This window comes from Antechinus flavipes, chromosome 1, assembly GCF_016432865.1.
Source record: "Antechinus flavipes isolate AdamAnt ecotype Samford, QLD, Australia chromosome 1, AdamAnt_v2, whole genome shotgun sequence".
Classification (NCBI taxonomy): domain Eukaryota; kingdom Metazoa; phylum Chordata; class Mammalia; order Dasyuromorphia; family Dasyuridae; genus Antechinus; species Antechinus flavipes.
This window is the reverse complement of record NC_067398.1, coordinates 63,042,558-63,062,022: the sequence shown is the minus strand read 5'-3', so window position 1 is coordinate 63,062,022 and position 19,465 is coordinate 63,042,558. Positions and strand designations below refer to the sequence as shown.

At 37.5% G+C, this 19,465-nt stretch overlaps 1 protein-coding gene across 2 annotated transcripts in view; it reads right to left on the bottom strand.

Annotated features, from left to right (window-relative positions):
- Positions 1-9,532: 9,532 nt before the first annotated feature.
- XYLB (xylulokinase) overlaps positions 9,533-19,465 on the bottom strand; it is a 228,626-nt gene continuing 218,693 nt past the window's right edge. For both annotated transcript variants that reach the window (XM_051983961.1, XM_051983972.1), the window contains 2 exons: positions 18,598-18,692; positions 9,533-11,763 (listed from right to left, as the gene is read on the bottom strand). In XM_051983961.1, coding sequence (XP_051839921.1) covers positions 11,686-11,763; positions 18,598-18,692 — 173 coding nt within the window. In that variant the 3' untranslated portion in view covers positions 9,533-11,685. The remainder of the gene's footprint in view (positions 11,764-18,597; positions 18,693-19,465) is intronic.

Sequence of the window (19,465 nt, the reverse complement as noted above, 5' to 3'; positions counted from 1 at the left end):
CATTCACATTGGACTTCCCCAATAGAGTTTGATCTGATGCATTTTCTAAATATTTTAGAGTAGTGTGGGGATAGGAAGGAGCTCATGGTACTTCTTATGGCTACTCCTGTTAATAACAGATGTTGGAGAACCAATCAATGTGGAAACCATAAGCCTATGTCTAGGTTTCCATTCAAAAGAATACAAAAAGTTGAAGAAGTTAAAAATAGGGGAATCACTTCACCATGTCATTTACTGACCATAAGTAATTATAATGGAGATCAGGATATGGACCCAAGTTTTAGCAGTGGTCAATTTCATGCCCAGAATTGCATTGATTTTATTCTGAGCATCACTCTAGCCTGCTAGAGCCTCTGCAGTCATCTGTATGTGTTAGTGGTGGGGCTAGTGGTAGATACCTCCAAAGTCTCTTGTCCTGTCCATAATTCCCCTGCTCTCCTCTGAGCTGCTTCAGTCAATCTTCCTTGGTTCTTTCCCCTTCACTTGTTGCAGAGGACCTCTAATCAGTAAATTGAAAAGTGTGAATGAGGTTAAAACAATTTTTCTTTATTGAATATCATCAACTTCAAGGCTACCCACTTTAAAGTGCTAATTAAACCTTGTTTCTTGTCCCAATGTCCCAGGAAGACAGATTGCTGGGGACAAAATTAATTTAGTTTGCCAAGGACAGGCTAAGAGAGAAACAAGTAAACAAAATGTGGTTTCCCAAGTGTGAGTATGGCATAGTAGAGCACTGGACTTATAGATATGGGTTTGAATCCTGTTCCTAACACTCTTTAGCTCTATGATTGTGGATAAATCTCCTATTCCTCTATCTCAATTGTTTCATCTATAAAATAGGGCTAAATAATACTTGCATGACCTATATTATCATAGGATTGGGAAGAAAATGCCTTTGTGAGAGTCATAAAAATGTGAGCTATTATTGTTTAATATTTAATAGGGTCAGAAAGTTTACTTGCTCTACTTGAGCCAGACTCCTTTCTTTTCCTAGGGGGCCAAGTAATATAAAGAACTAACCCTAAAAAGGTAGTATGTAGAAAATATTGCCAAGAGCTTTGGAAAATGACAGGAAGTCAGAGGCTTCTGGGAAATGTGCAGGTCACAATAAAAATAGCCTCTCTGTGTCTCTGTGTCTGTCTGACTCTTTTAAAGCTCAAAGTTAGTTCCTGTTATGTCAAAAGGAAGCCATTAGATTATGGATTCTATTCCTTTAAAATGACTCCTCCAATGATGTAATGAAGTATATGTCAATCAAGACTACCCCTACAGAGAATGGAAAACTGATGATAAAAAGGATAACTTTCCCCAAGCTACCCTGCTCTTGTTTTTATTTATCTTTCTTGCTCTTGTTTTTATAACATGGTTCTAATAGGTATTTGGGATAATACAGTAAAAAAATTCAAAGAAACTTAAATTTATTACAATTTCTCATTTGTAAACTGAGGAAATTGAGCCCCAGAATAGTTGTATACCTTGATCAAGTTCACACTTGTAGTAAATGGTTGATTTGGGATTTGAACTCAGGTTCTCTAATTCCAGCTCCCAACAAATTTTGAACAGAACCAGGCTAGAACCCAACAGAGCTCAAGAGCTTCTTGTTTATAATAATGGTGGAATTATCTTATTAAGGAAAAAGTCTCTGTAAGGTTCAGCAGAGACTCTTCCCATTGCTATTCTATATTTTTGCAGTGTGGATTCAGAATCTCTGCCTTGGCATTCTTTCACTGGGATTGGATATCTAATATTTCTCTAATTAGTTTCTCAAGTCATCTCTCTAAATAATCAACTTTGAGCTTTCAGCTTTTATCATATTGTATTTTAAAATGACAATATAGGAAACTAGTTTGAGAACTGGCCTCAGAACTGGGAAGATTTGGATTTGAGTTTTGCCATGGACACATATTGGCAATATGAATTGGGCAAGTCACCGCTTCTCAGTGCCCTGAGAAGCTCTCCAAGTTTTTAAGGTGCAGAGATTTCATTTGCATTAATAGAGAAGTTCTTATTGGAAGTCTCCTACATGAATGAAACTATTGGTTTGCCCAAACACCATTCATTTTCTATTCTATTATCAAACCTGATTAAGCCTATTTCTATTCTCAATGAAGAGACAGGTCAGACTCTTAAATAATGTAGAACATTCAGTTTTCTGTGGAGACTTTCTCCTATAAGAAATGTGAGAATGGCTACTTTTGCTGAATAGTCATCTTCCCAACAATTTTTAGCTAGCAGTGTTTGAGGAATGAGGAAAGAAACATTGAGACTATGAAGGCCAAACCAGATAGTGTGCTGTATTGGATGCAGAGAGATTGGATGTGAATCCTAACTCTTATTATTCAATCTTGGTCAATCCTCTTTTTCCTTCCCTTAGATCTCAGTTTTCTAATTTATAAAATGGAGATGGAGTGGAATAGAATGGGTTAAAAGATATCCAAGCTCTAGAAGAAGAAGATGATGATACTATAGCTAGTATTTATATAATTCTGTAAGATTTGTGAAGTGCTTTATATATATTATCTTATTTAATCCTGACAACAGCCCTATGAAGTAGATCCCAGTTAGCAGATGAGAGAAGTGAGTCTTAAGTCAAGTGTCAGGGTCACTCCAATTCCTATGAGATAATTGCCAAAATTATAAGTGAGTCTCAGGATGAAAAAAAAATCTGTCTTTGGTATACAATTCTGTGAGCATATTTGCTTTCTACAATATGTTTGTGATGTATAATGTACCAATATCACCCATAAGTGTGTATAACTTGTATCCTAGTAGACTATAAGCCCCTTGGGACTATTTTTCAGCTTTTTAATTGTTTTCTTACTGCCTAGCATATAGTGAAACTTTAATATATGCCTATTGAATTTAACTGTATTGAATTAGATGGAGTAATAGGCTAAAAAAATCCTCTCATTTTTTTGTCTTTGAATAAGGCTAGTGTTCCAGTCCATTCCAACTATCCTCAGATTCTACCCAAATAACTCCTCTCCCCTGGAGAACACAGATTTGAGAAATTAGGCTTTTGAAAAGTTATTGATATACACAGGAGAGAAAAGACACTTAATATAGTACTATAGGCAAAGAACTCCCTGATTATCAGGGTGCCCATCATGCCTCCTAATAATAATTCAACATCCCCCCCAAATGTGGCGATAAGTGACTTGATCACATTACCAACCTTGAGTCTCTGGTTGTTCTTGGGGGCTGCTGGACCAAGGTGGGGAAGACAGTCATTTGCTACCTGATGACAACTCTCAGTGGTGTGACTGTTGCTGCTTTTGTCTCTGTGCCTTTTGCTTTTCTGCTAGTTGTCTTTGACACCTATTCTTTGTATTAGAAATGGAATTTTCTTGAGCTCACAGGCTCATCTTTTCATAGTTTCCACAGGATTAGGTTTGGAAGGAACTCCGAGATCATATTATCTAACTCCCTCATTTTATAAATGGGATCTGACAACTCTACATCACTGTCTAAAGGATGTGCTGGTATCCTGAAGAAATCATGATCTCACTTCTCATCCACATCCTTGTGGGTGCATTGGGTGTATGAGGAGAAAAGGGTTCTTGTACACTATATAAAATTATATAAATATGTGCTATTTATTGCTGCTAGTTGATACTAATTAAGAGCTGTCTAAGGTTCTGAACTTGCTCAGGCATCTGAAGGTTCCATGGGTTCTGTGAAACAGATAGAGAACTTACTCACCCAAGAGGGCCCTCACTGTATTTGTAGCCCTATTGACATAGTTGTAGCATAACTCATTGTGGAAGTGGTCATGTATCAATAAAACACTAAATTTGAAGTTAGAAGGTTTGGGTTTGAATCTTCGTTGTTATCTGTGTGATCTTGGACAAATTCCAACCTCTCTTGGCCTCAGTTTTGCTCATGTTTAAAATGAGGGAGTTGCACCACATCTCTTATAGTTTTCATCATAAAGGTTGAGAGATGGAAGCCACCTTAATAATCATCTTGTCCAGAACACACCTGAAATGAAATCTCTTACTATCAAATACTTGACAAATAGTGGCTTTCAGCCTCTGTTTAAAAGACTTCCAAGGAAGGGGCATTCACCTACTACCTTTTGATACAGTTCAGATTGTTAGGACACATTTTCCTGTCATCAAAGCTTGTTTGCTTTGTTGCAACTTGCATGCACTTCTCCTGATTCTGTTCTCTAAGGGAATGCAGAATAAACCCAATCCCTCCGTGTCACAAACCTTAAAATATTTGAATATAGATATCATGTTAGGCTCTGAATAGGGATGAGACACATCTCATTTTCATCCTTGAGGTACTTTAACCAGTTCTCCCTTGACTGTTCTTTTCACTTTCATATCCAGTTGAACCTTATAAGTACACCAATTTATCAATAAGGTCTTTATAGGTTTTTGGTCGTCACTACCCCTCCGTGCTGCCATAAAGAGGATCACCTCCAGAACATGAACTCTGGATCACCTCATCATAGCCAGAGTTTCCCTTATCTCCACTAGAAAGCAAAGTGTAAGAGAGTCAAAGGAGAAGGGAATGAACCTGGTATTTGGAGGGGCCAAAATGAATGTGTCTATCCTAGCTATGCTACTGGAAAAATGCAATTCTCTTAGCTGCTCTGTGTGCGTGTGTGTGTGTGTGTGTGTGTGTGTGTGTGTGTGTGAGAGAGAGAGAGAGAGAGAGAGAGAGAGACAGAGAGAGACAGAGAGAGAGAGAGAAAGAGAGAGACAGAGAGAGACAGAGACAGAGACAGACAGATGGAGAGAGAGAGAGAGAGAGAGAAAGAGAGAGAGAGAAAAAGAGAGAGAGAGACAGAGACAGAGACAGAGACAGACAGATGGAGAGAGAGAGAGAGAGAGAGAGAGAGAGAGAGAGAGAGAGAGAGAGAGAGAGAGAAAGAGAGAAAGAGACAGACAGAGACACAGAGAGATTCTGTTGCTTCTTGCTGGTCTTACCTCTTTTAACAATTAAACTCAAATGGACAGCTAAAAAATGAAACTGAGATTATCTCATCACTGTTTAAACTCCCTATTTTGGCATAGTCAAAGGTCAGAGTTCAGAGGAGCACAAAACCAAACCGGAAACTCCCCCCCAACTCAGACACCTGGGGGACCAAGTATACTCACCCACAGCTTCTTGATCACCTTTCCCAGAGAGTGAGCCACCAGGAGCATAAAAAATCAAACACAAAGTTGAACATGAAAAAGCACTCAGTGGCTCACTCACTCACTCAAACATTTATTTGACCCTGGATGCTTCTGTGCTGCTGCAAGCTCCCTGGAGTCTTATATGGCCATTTGCTCACACAATCTTCAACAAATTTCAAGGTGAATATCACTAAGGATTGGACATTGTTATAGATGGAAATCTGTAAACCAGCATTATTTTGATAATGAATCCCCACAATTGTACTTCTTTCCTAACTGGCCAAGTCGGGCACAGCACAGAGTGGTCACGAAACCTGAGTTCAAGAGTCAGTTTAGCTACTTATACGCCATAGGATCTAAGGCTAATTATTTCACTTCCATTTCTGTCTGTCTATGTCTCTCCTCTGTCTCAGTCTCTCCTCTCTTTGTCTTTGTCTCTCCTTTCTCCCTTTCTCTCTCCTCCCCACCTCTCTCTCCTCTCAGTCTGTCTTTCCTCTCTCTCTGTGTATGTGTCTGTCTGTCTGTTTCTCTTTGTATGTGTTTCTTCTCTTTGTCCTTCTGTCTCTCTTCCCTCTCTTTATCTCTCTCCTCTTTCCCTCTTTCTCCCTTCCACCTCTCTCCTCTCTGTCTCCCCTGTGTCTCTCTCTCTGTGTATGTGTATATGTGTCACACACACACACACATATGTCTCTGTCTGTGTGTCTTTTCTCTTTCTCGATTTCTGTGTGTGTGTGTGTGTGTGTGTGTGTGTGTGTCTCCCTTTTCTCTCTCCCTGTCACAGTCTCTATCTCTCTGGCTCTGCCCCTCACTATGGTTTCTCTATTATAAAATTGGGATAAGGATTTGCACTACCTCACTCAGAAGGATTATTTCTGAGGACGGTGCTATGTAGAAATTGCCATTAAGCAAGTGTAGATGCAGCTGCTTAAGTTTTGGCCCAGATTTTTTGCTCTGCCCGGCATTGATTAAAAGTATTAATTGGGACTCAAGGTTTACAGAAGTTAGTCTGGAATGGGTCAATCCACTGGGACTAGAGAGTGGTTGCTTTATACAAAAAGGCTTTGAGCCTTGCCACAATCCTACATGATGTTATTTGTACCTCCACCCAACCTTTTTCCCCCTCCTTTTTTTCTTTTCTTTTTTCTTTCTTTCTTTCTTTCTTTCTTTCTTTCTTTTTTTTTTTTTTTACTAACTAGGACACTAAGGCCAAGGTAGCATGGTGTGGCAATAAGGTGAAATCAAGTAGACCTAGGTCAAAAACCCATCACAGACACTTCTTCCCTCTTGGGACTCTAGGCAAATCATTGAATATCTCTTAATGTTTCATTTTGCCACATCTACAAAATGAAGGTTTTGATTTTATGACTTCTAAGGTCCCTTTTTGCTCTTAATCTATAATCTGGGCAAATGACTTACCCAGGATCACACTGTCAGTGTATGTACAAGGAAGATTTTAAGCCAAGGTCTTTGACATCACAGGTTCAGTGCCTTCTGCACTGGATCAAGCTGATGAGACAGTCTTAGAATTAATATACATTTCTGCTAAAGTCTCTAGCCAATATCACATTCAACCCACATTCAACCACAGAGAGATAAGTCCAGAGAGAAAAGATCCTGATATATTAGTGACAATTTGATTAATACCACAGAGCTTCCTTCTCCAACCTGAGCTGGAAAGCAAAGAAGCTCTGGCCTCTTCTAATATGGAGAGGCTTTGCATCATTGCCTTTCAGGCTAGGAAGAAGGAAAAGACAGAGTACCCTGATTTTTTCAAGATTTGTCTTTCTTCATCAATAGCAAATATGAAGGTTTGCTTTATTATTTAGAAATTAATAATTATGTAATTCAAACATAAGATAATTGGATCCAGGAGAGATCTTAGAGGTTTCATTTTTGAGAGGGAAGAAACTGGGGCCCAAAGAAATAAGATACTTTGTCCAAAGTGACATAAATAATCCCGATTTTTCTCCTCTGACTTCAGACCCAGCATATTCTCCTTTTAGAACACAGAGAGTGAAATATTGTGATAGCCAGCACCCAAAGATTCACTTCATATAATTTTCAGGTTCCTTTGACTATCTTTCAATAAATGGGCTCTGCTCGTTTAAATAATTGCCTCAGATATGTCTCTTTTCACTCAGTGCAAATTAGTTTCTCCCTCTTACTCTCTTTTCACATTCCTCTTCCTTCCTTCTCTCCTCCTTTTTTTCCCTCTGTCTTTTTTTTCCCTTTCATTCCCCCTCCGAGCTATTTTATCTTCTCTTTTTCCCTCCTTCCTTTATCAAGAGTGGCTTCCACAAACTAGTGGCAGTCTGCTGTAGGCTGTGACATACTATGGTACTAGTTTATGATGTAGACATTGGTTTAGTTTGGAGACTTCTCAGATATGTTATTGTAGGTTGTTGTTTTTGTCTCTTCTCTCAAATGCATTGTATCAAATAGAAGATAATCATAGATATGTTGTGTTCATGGTTTCTGACTCTTAGGTTTAGTATCTCATCAAAAGAATGTGGATGGGAAAAATATTATATCTTTATTTTCATTAATCTCAAACTGAAAGCTAGCATTTCCTCTTATTAGGATTGTAGTAACTAACTAATCATTATGAGAAGGATTGTCTGGCCTGTGGAAGAGGGAGAAATTTATGACCAAAGAAGAACTAGAGATCACTATTGACCACAAAATAGAAAATTTTGATTATATGAAATTGAAAAGTTTTTGTACAAACAAAACAAATGCAGACAAGATTAGAAGGGAAACAATAAACTAGGAAAATATTTTTACAGTCAAAGGTTCTGATAAAGGCCTCATCTCCAAAATATATAGAGAATTGACTCTAATTTATAAGAAATCAAACCATTCTCCAATTGATAAATGGTCAAAGGATATGAACAGACAATTCTCAGATGAAGAAATTGAAACTATTTATAGACATATGAAAATATGCTCTAAATCATTATTAATCAGAGAAATACAAATTAAGACAACTCTGAGATACCACTGCACACCTGTCAGATTGGCTAAAATGACAGGAAAAGATAATGACGAATGTTGGAGAGGATGTGAGAAAACTGGGACACTGATGCATTGTTGGTGGAACTGTGAACAGATCCAGCCATTCTCCAGAGCAATTTGGAACTATGCTCAAAAAGTTATCAAACTGTGCATACCCTTTGATCCAGCAGTGTTTCTACTGGGCTTATACCCCAAAGAGATACTAAAGAAGGGAAAGGGACCTGTATGTGCCAAAATGTTTGTGGCAGCCCTGTTTGTAGTGGTTAGATGCTGGAAAATGAATGGATGCCCATCAATTGGAGAATAGTTGAGTAAATTGTGGTATATGAATGTTATGGAATATTATTGTTCTGTAAGAAATGACCAGCAGGATGAATACAGAGAGGACTGGCGAGATTTACATGAACTGATGCTGAGTGAAATAAGCAGAACCAGGAGATCATTATATACCTCAACAACGATACTGTTTGAGGATGTATTCTGATGGAAGTGGATCTGTTCGATGAAGAGAGCTAACTCAGTTTCAATTGATCAAGGATGGACAGAAGCAGCTACACCCAAAGAAAGAACACTGGGAAATGAATATAAACTGCTTGCATTTTTGTTTTTCTTCCCGGGTTATTTATACCTTCTGAATCCAACTCTCCCTGTGCAACAAGAAAACTGTTCGGTTCTGCATACGTATATTGTATCCAGGATATACTGTAACCTATTCAACATGTAAAGGACTGCTTGCCATCTGGGGAAAGGGGTGGAGGGAGGGAAGGAAAAAATCAGAACAGAAGTGATTCTTCTGGGATAATGCTGTAAAAAATAACCCTGGCATGGGTTCTGTCAATAAAAAGTTATTTAAAAAAAAAAAAAAAAAAGGAGTGTCTGGACTTCACAGGACTGCCAAAGGGTTCTGGGTCAGCAAAAAAAAAAAAAAAGCCACAAACTCTTGTACTGGACAGATATCAGTTACGGTGGTACCTTGATGCTTATCTGCTTTGAAACTTGTTAAGTTCAGTATTTGGCACATTTTTTTAAAAAAATGCTTCAGTACTTGACCATTGCTCGGCACTCAGCACATTCGGTTGTTGCCTTGGTTGAACAGTAAAGATGTGAGGTTGACCAGGCATTCTGCCCAGCCTCTGCTATCAGTGCCATTGCCCTTGGCTGTGGGCAGCTCCTCCACAATGAAGGAGGAGGTGTGCAGAATGGTGAGTGATTCATAAGATTATAAGTTCCTTCACCAATGTTCTTATTAAAATGGTACCTATAGCATCACAGAATACTAAAGCTGTCACAGATCATGGAAATCACCCAGGCGAAGGATGACAAACACAAATAGAAATGGATTCCTCTAGGCACATGTTGACTTAGAAAACCACAAATTAATAGGATCAATTTTATATTGTATTTTTATTTATTTTGTTAAATATTTTCCAATTACATCTTATTCTGTTTGCAGGCCACGCAGAGTTTTGATGGACTTTTGGGTTTGACACCTCTAATTGGGCCCAATCTCTTCAACCTATTTTTACAGGCCACGCAGAGTTTTGATGGACTTTTGGGTTTGACACCTCTAATTGGGCCCAATCTCTTCCACCTATTTTTACAGATGAGGAAACTAGACTTAATGAGAAAATATGCCTTGTTCAAGGTTACATGGCAATACATTCTGGAGAGCAATTTGGAACTATGCTCAAAAAGTTATCAAACTGTGCATACCCTTTGATCCAGCAGTGTTTCTATTGGGCTTATACCCCAAAGAGATATTAAAGAAGGGAAAGGCCCTGTATGTGCCAAAATGTTTGTGGTAGCCCTGTTTGTAGTGGCTAGAAGCTGGAAAATGAATGGATGCCCATCAATTGAAGAATGATTGGGTAAATTGTGGTATATGAATGTTATGGAATATTATTGTTCTGTAAGAAATGACCAGCAGGATGAATACAGAGAGGATTGGCGAGACTTACATGAACTGATGCTGAGTGAAATGAGCAGAACCAGGAGATCATTATATACCTCAACAAAGATACTGTATGAGGATGTATTCTGATGGAAGTGGATCTCTTCGATAAAGAGAGCTAATTCAGTTTCAAGTGATCAAGGATGGACAGAAGCAGCTACACCCAAAGAAAAAACACTGAGAAATGAATATAAACTGCTTGCATTTTTGTTTTTCTTCCCGGGTTATTTCTACCTTCTGAATCCAATTCTCCCTGTGCAACAAGAGAACTGTTCGGTTCTGCACACATATATTGTATCTAGGATATACTGTGACATAGTTAACATGTAAAGGACTGCTTGCTATCTGGGGGAGGGGTGGAGGGAGGGAGGGGAAAAATCAGAACAGAATTGAGTGCAAGGGATAATGTTGTAAAAAAATTACCCTGGCATGGGTTCTGTCAATAAAAAGTTATTTAAAAAAAAAAAAAAAAAAGGTTACATGGCAATAAACAGCAAAGTTGGACTATGAATTGAAGCCTTTTGACTCCAAAATCTAGTGGTCTCTTCATTATAAAACAATCAATGCATTAAAATCACTAGTGACAACTTTCTGTCTTTTACCATTTCCCCTAGCACTACTTACCCTGCTCTGTCTCACAAAGACAAGATTCTTAATTCCTCCTTCTTGGACTTTCCAGATGCTATAACATCTGCCTACATAGATTTCTGCTGGCTGCCCATCACTCAGGTGGGTTTGTGCCCATCCACTGCTTATTGGGTCCTGCATCCCATTATCTGCTATTTGAACCTTCACTGATTGCCTGTATCAATAAGCGATTTAACCCTTGCTTATAACTTCTGTGACCCAGATTTTGTATAGAACATGGCATGCTGGCCATAATAAAATGAAGAAGATCGAGATTCAAGTCCTGTCTAATACTTGCTAACTGATTCTCAGTTTCTTCATCTATAAAATGGACATACTAATACCTACTGATGAAGTACTTCCCTTATTGTGAAGCTCAAATGAGATAAAATATATGAATTTTTAGGCAAACTTTAAAGGCTGCATAATTATTTTTATTTTTGGTTTCAATTCATTATCATAATTAATGAGTGATCAGGTTTGAAAGTACATGGGAAACAAGTAATATATACATTCTACCTATCTCTGTGAGCCACTTTGGTGAAAGTTTAGGTGAAACCATGTTACAATTCCTTGTGAACATTGTTTTGGAAATGTTGCACTTCAGCAGGAAGTTTAATTAAAATCTCACAAAAATGTGAGACCATGGTCAGGGTGATTTTACACAAGGAATGTGGTCCCTTTCTTTAAAATGATTACAATCCATTTGGAGAGACAAGACGCAACATTGAAACAACTGGTTATAGCAATGTCCAATCAAGTTTGTTGTAGGAGGTAAGAGGAGGCTCAAAGTAGACCAGTGTGTTTGTGCTGAGCTTCCTGGAGGAGACTATTGAATTGGACCCCTATTCATTATGCTTGGTTAACCTGAGGATGAAACAGAGCAATCACAGAAAATTTCAAAATATGTTGATTCATCTTTTCAAAATTCATGACAATTCGGAGGCAGGCTCCAACTTCTCACTTGGCCGGTGCATGAGACTGCAGGACAATTTGCTCCTCCAACTCAGCATACCTCTTGAGGAGTGGCCCATAGACCTGAAACAAGAACAAATCAACTGAGAATTTTCAGGATTGTAATGTTTGGTGGGATGAAGAACTGCCTGTCGTAGTCCTGGTTTGCTTCCTATCCCCAAATGATTTGAGAAATTATATCCTGACATTACTAGATTTGAGAGGTGTCGTGGTGCAGTGGGTTACAGATGTCATCACTCAAGTTCAAATCCTACTTTTGACACGTATGAACTATATAACCCTCTCTATGTTGTATAGCCACATTAATAGAGGATGTTTTTCCCTGGGAATTTCCTATACAGATGGGAACGTAGTTTCTTGTTGTGAAATGAAAAAATGAAATGAAAGTCACTGCCTTTCTTTGGACTTATTGCTTCATTTGATCTTCACACAATTTGGTTACTTTTTTCAAAAATGAAAGTTTAATCTCCAAGGTAGACATTGAATTCTAGTGAGCTAAGACCCTAGATCTCGGCTGATTTCCTATGGAAGACAGTTCCTGTTCCTGGTATAATCCTGAATTTAAATACTGATAACAGCTCCTAGATCATCATAATGAACTGTTGTGACTGAAAAAAAAAATCACAGTTGGTGATGTCTTTTCATAGCTAGTTGGGAATTGGACTTTACATGTATATATTATCTTGCCAGGAGATGCTCACTAAGTCTTTCATTAGTATCAATTGTATTTTTTGAAGAACAATGAGCTGCTTAAGAAGACAGACGATATTTTATACCACTCCTCTTTTTCTTCTTAGTCTTAGAATTCTTTTTTCTTTTTTTTTGATAGTGGATGGTCAACAAGTGAACTCAAAATTCCATTTAAAGCTCAGCCCAAGGAATATTTTTTCCATGAGGTCTTTTCCAATCATATTCAGTTATTAGTGCTCCCTTTGAAATTACTTTTATAAAAATACATTTTATGAATGTTTTATATCATCTACATTTCCCACTGTATTTCTCCCCTGCTTTTTTCCAGAGCACCATTTCTTATACTAGAGAACTTTAAAAAGGAAGAAAGTACTCTAAAACTAACCAAAATATTGAAAAAGTCTGATGTTATATCCAGTGTTCCACACTCATGATTCCTGGATTCTTTCTTTCTTTTTTTATCTTTTTTTTTTTAACAGCCAAGCTTGGTCATTATAATGATGCAGCATTTAGTTTTTTATTGTTCTTTCCATTTCCATTGTTGCAGTCATCGTGTGTGTGTGTGTGTGGTGTGCAAGCATGCATATACATACATGTGTGCATATATATGTATGTATATATGTATGTTTTCCTGGTTTGGCTTCCTTCACTTTGTATCACTTCATATAGGTCTGCCCAGTTTCTCTACATTTACCATATTCATTATTTCTTACAGCACAGTATTTTCCATTAATGTCTCACAAGTTATTTAGTTATTCCACAATGATTGGACAATTATTATTTCCTTTGCTATTAAAAAGTGTTGCTTTAAATGTTTTGTTATTCATGGACCTCTTTTCTTTTGTCATTAACCTCCTTGCCTCCTCAATGACTTTATATGTCTATATATTTATTTATTTCTCTAGACACATCTTATATCCTCCCAGTAGAATATAAGTTTCTTGAGAACAAGGATTATTTTGTTTTTGTCATTGTATTGCCAGAGCCTAGAATAGTGAACAGTACAAAACAAGTGCTTTAAAATGTATGTTGAATTAAACTATGTGCCCAGCTCATGAGGGATATTTGGTTTCTCTACTTACAAGAGAAGTAGAACATCCGGTCATAGCTTTTGGAGAGATGACAGGATCAAATGAGATAACGGATGTGGAAAATTGTTAGGTACTGTGCAAATTTAGTATAGCACTTCAAAGACTTCAATTGATTTCCTCAGCATGAACCCTCTCTCCACTTATGCAGACTGCAATTCTTCCGCCAAGACTTAGCAGATAGCTTAATGAGTTGTTACATCCAAACATATATGATGGACATATTTTTTTTCCAATTGTTACCACTACCAAAAAAGCTTTCATATATCATTGGTGACCATCACCTTCAACCATGTTGAAGCCATCTTAGTTTCTTGTGGTTTCCCCTTATACACAAACTGGGACCAAGGACTTTTTATGATTGCAGAATTAATGAGCCTCTGTGCTTTGGGGATGGACAAGATCATCATTGCTTAGTATTATTTGTAGTAAAAAATGGTGAGAATGAAGTGGAACCTATTAGCAAAAATGGAGTTCAGGGAGTTCTAGTGCTGAACGAAATTACAAAAGTCATCTAGTTCAGTTCCCTCATTGGCTGATGGATGAGGAAACTGAGGTGCAGAGAGATTAAGTGACTTGACCAATGCCACAAAATTACTAAGTGGCAGAGATGGAATTTGAACCCAGACCTACCACTTCTTTAAAGAGAATCAAGCTACATGGGACACCAGAGTGAAAACTGGGCTTGGGATGAAAATGTTTGGTTCAAATCATAGCTCTGAAATATGGAAATTTCACTTTTAGTGTTTTCACTTTTAACTTTAGTGTTTATATATATATACATATATATATAATATTAATATTATTTACCTTATAATATTATTATTACACTAGGGTGATAATAGTATTACTCATATAAGTCTTACAAATTTTCAAATTCATTATTCATTTATAAAACTGAGGGTTGGACCAAGTGGCCTATAAAATCCTCTCTAGATCTCTACCTATTATACTATTTATCTTGCTATCTTTTGCTCCTTTGTCATATACATGGTGGAGCATTTGGTGAATTGTATCTTTTTCTACGTCTGAATGGTTAGTAATGGTGGTAACATGGCCTAAGTACCTCACAAAGGTATGAGTATCTGACAGAGGGATTAGTTGCTAATTACCACATTTCCTAATCCCAGGACCCTCACACCAAATCTACCCAGGCATATGAGTTAAGAATGATTATTATAATAACAATCAATAATAATAATTCACAGCATCTTTATTCCTACTAAGAGAATATATGATGTTGCTTGGGATTAAACTTTTCTTCCTAAATAAAATGAAAACACTGTGTAGATGTTAAAAATCCCAATTATGTTAAAAAATGCAAAAATGCATTTTTCCCTGATGATCTTAGCCAAACTGGCTAAAAAAATCTGAAAAACAGAAAACTCCAATTATCCCCTTGGGACATTAGCCAGTTATTAGACAATCAACTGCAACTTATTAAGGGGATAAAAAGATATTAATAGGTATGTAGATGGACTATTGTTTTTGAATTTCTAATGGCCTATTTCACTGACTTTAGCTTAAATGTCTTCTCCTAAGTGAATTCCTGAGGCAATTATTATGATTCCTTTTCTATAAATAATGTCTAAAGGAAGGAAGAACATGCAATGTTACATACAACTCAGAAATATAAATTCCCTCTATCATCCTAAAACCTAATAGGTTTGACCCCAGGATAGTCACCAAAATCATTATCACAGTGAGAAACTTGCTCATATCTGAAAGGTCTTTGTGTTTGTATTGGACCTCACTCTACAGTAAGCCTTGCTGGAGTATAGCTATAGGCTGAACACAAATTTTACAAACTGTCTTATGAGACTCTCATTTCCCAACTGGGAGATGGTAAATTCATAAAAGCATGACAAACTTTGGTCTTCTTCTGTCTCCATGGTTATTTGCTCTGGGAAGGAACACACTAAATTCATGTTAAATGGGTATTTTAAATGAATTTTGTCAGTAAAGGGTAAACAGATCTATAAGTGGCCTATGGGCTTTGGAAAGGACTTGGGGAGATAACAGGGTATGGAGAAGAGATTCTTAACCTTTTAATATATTTTGGGCCTCTTTGGCACTCTAATAAACTTAGCAACTAGTGGGTAGATAATAGATAAAGTGCTGGGCCTAGATCCAAGTTCAAATCCAGGATCTAATATCTGCTATGACTCTGGGTGAGCTATTGATGTAAAACAGTGAAAACTATAATAGCACTTATCTTGCAGAATTGTTATAAGAAGCAAAGGAAATATTTGTTTTGTTTTGTTTTTAAAAAACTGTTTTGCACTGGGCCTGGCATATAGTAGGTACTATACAAATGCTTACTCCCTTCCAGTAAGGTTTTTAAATGATTACAATAAAATACATAGGGTTACAGATAATGTAATTATATTGAACCATAGTTAATAATATAATTTAAGAAACAAGTTCATAGACCCCAATTTAAGAACAGCTGGCATAAAGATATACTTCTTGTTATAGAGGCACCTTGTCCCAGATTGGTCACTTATTAAAGACATCTATGAGCCAACCTTTACTAATGCATCATAGACTTGCATTCATCTTCGTGGGTGATATTTCCAGTAAATATACCCCACCTCATGATTTAAGTCTTCACTGAAGCTGAGAGCCTTTAAAGTCAACTCAGGTTTGAATTCTAAATTATTATTGCATTAAAAGTAACCCAGGAGAGCAACAACACAGAATCAGCAAAAGCATTCAGTTGAAACAGAAAAGAAAATGAGAAGTAAAACAGAAAAAAAAAATTTAGCAACCCTTTTAGATACTACTCCTCCACAGCTTGCTTCACATATGCTCTTCAGCTCAGTTTAAGACGAAAGCTTCTTTCCTATTTCAGGTGCCCCTCTGAAAACTGGGGAAAACCATCATCTTGACCGTCTTTTACACCTGTTGTGAATAGCTTTACTTTTGTGATCCTCTGTAAACTTTACACCCTGCAGAGAGTTTCCCACTTTTTGCATCATAGCTAGATTCCTCATGAAACTCAAGTGATGATCTGTTCATCATTTTTTGAAAGCTCTAGGACTCAGGACCTCTTGCCATCCCCTTGCCCCAGTGGCTCCATTTCCATGTCTTGTCCCATTCCCTTGCCATGATAACATTCTCTCATGGATCACACTGTCTCCAAAAGAATTTGAAGTCTTAAACCTCTGATACTAGGTCTGACTTCTTGGAGTCTATGTTCATATAAGAAAGCAGTGTAAGATATAGCCCCTCAAAATAGGAATCATGAAGAGTGTAGTTCTTAATAGGATAGTCTTGAGCTTTTACCTTCCATTTGAAAATATAAATTTCCCCTTGTCTGATCTTTCCAACAAAGCAATTCTCTTCTCTGGACCTCAGTTTCCATTTCCATAAAAAGGGAAAAATAACCACGTGGGACAGCATGGTAAAGTGGATGACATCCTGGACTTCAGGTCAAAAAGACTTTTGTTCAATTCCCCATCTTTGACACTTACTAACTGTGTGACCTTGACCACTATCTGGACTTCAGTTTCCCCATATGTAAATTCCCCATATTTTTTCTATTTGATTAGTTCCAAGGTCCTTTTCAGCCCCAACTTAACGATTCCATGATCCTTGTCTTGCTTAATGCATAGGGTTATTCTGAGGATGAAATAAGATAATGGATGTGAGCACCTTGTGAACTGTAAAATGCTATACAAATGTGAGAGATTGTTATTATGATCTTTTGTAACTGGATTTTACTCCATATCATGGTCAGATGTGATTATCTCAGGATAATCCTATTTCCTCTTATGCCTCTTTGCTTAATTAGCCAAGAAGCCAAGCATTTTGGTTTATAATAAATTATTAACATAGGGTTGAATCTGAAAATCTGAATGCAGCAGCTGTAGCATCACATGGACTTCTGAGGTCTCCAGGTTGTTTTTTTCATGCTGACTGGGTCGGATTAACTTGGGGAGAGGAACCGTTCCAGGAGATGAGACTGATCAATGCTTCACTGAGGCTATTGAGGCTGTTGGACCAGGCTTTTGGGCTATGAGTAAAATCCTGTTTAAATCCATTTTGCTTTTGTATCCCCAACATTTAGCACAATGCCTTGCACTGAGGGGTTCAGTAAAGATTTGCTCAGTGGAATTCAATAGAATCACCTACCCCTAAGGCCACAAATCAATCCTTTCTCTTTATTTTGTTTCAGTTTCTTCATCTATAAACTACAGATTAGTTCTGTTTCTGCCACTTATTCCCTGTGTGACCTTGGGCCTCTCTTGGTCTCAGTTTCCTCATCTGTAAAAAACAAAATGGGGGTGGAGGGGGAGAGGAAAGGTACCCGGATGATCTCTATCCTGCTCTAGATCTATGCCTTTGAACTTTGCATAGCAATTATATAGCAAAACACTTTTACCTGTGTTCTCACATCCGATCCCCTAAAAAACTTAGTAAAATAAGGAAATAAATTTCCTCCATTTCAATAATGAAGAAACTAAGACTCATAATAATGATGTAATGACTAGTCCAAGATCATATACCAAGTAAGTGATGTATCTAGGATTAAAACCCATGGTTCTGACTTCCAGCCCAGTGCTGATTTAACTTGGCTCCTGCTGCCTCATGTTAAAGTGTGATATAAAAGCATTTTATAAGGACAGAATAAGCATGAATCTATGACGATCTTAGAAATCCTTTGAGGAAAAAATGCCATGTGTATAAATAAGTACCAGGCACAATGACAGATGGCTCATTTAAAGGAAGCTCCCAGTAGAGAATGACTGTTTTCAACAGGTCAGCTTCTTCTAAAGATTCGAGGAAGGAAGGAGTTGCCTAAGGAGCTTGGGGCCTTCTCACCACATGGAGTAAGTACAGGAGTAAGTCCTTGAAGTGTCCAGTGAGGGGAAGGGGCAAACTCCAGGAGAGTTTCTTGTTTTCTCATCCATTGGAGACAGAGGAGGCTCATTCCACAATTATTTCTTAGGCAATGTGACCTCTGAGCCTTCTTGGAACGGGGCTCATTATTTCTGAAATGCAAGCCCAGCTCTTACTGGGTTTGACATACAATATGCTTAAATAGCTCTAGTTACAAAGTAATTTGGAAATGGTTCCACTCCCCCTCCTTCCCATCCCCACCAGATGTGCTCACCTGAGCTGCTCCAGCAGTTGGTGTAGCGGCTAATCTGGGCTCCGGGGCTAATTTCACAACATCAGCAAAGGAAACATTTCCCCCTACTGTGAGGCCTGGAAGGATAAAATCATATTTTGTGGGATATAAAATCATATTTTGAACCAAAGTGCTAAATTAATGAGAATTGGTTCCAGAAAAAAAGAATGAGAAGGGCTGGTCAGTGTGAAAAGATGAGAATTTGCCCCTGAGGAGACATGAGAAATTATCTTTAAAGATGGATGAGAGAAAATGAGGAGGAATGAAGGATAATCCCAAGGAGAGATGATCTATGAATAATAGTCCCTGAGGAGAGACCCTTGGAATTAAAACTATTGTTCCCTATACCTGGAATACCTTATCTTGATCCCCTCACTCAAAGAGACTCATTGAATTGCCATCTATCTTCAAAGCTTTCCTTATAAGCTATGAGTTCTTGATCTCAGCCATTAGTGGTCACATTCTTATTCACTTATCATATTCTGTTTCATTGAAGTTGTTTATGTATAAACTTATATATTTCATCTCCTGTACTAGATTGTAAACCCATGGATCCCAGGAGTATATATTTGTATTACTTAGGTCCTTTAACACATTAAATGCTTAGTAAATGTTTTTTTAATTGAAGGATGCACCCTCATGGGATTTGTCCTTTCCATTTTAACATTTTATGATTCCATTGCTTTATTGGAAAATAAAGATGGTATTTTGTTCCTCCATTGTGATAGAACAGCACACAAAATGACTAGGAAATGGCAGCACCCATCTTCTACTGGGATGTGGGAAATAGGGAATAGAATTAAGCTTAATTCTGAATTTGTATTGAAAACATGTAAGTACAAAGAAGTCG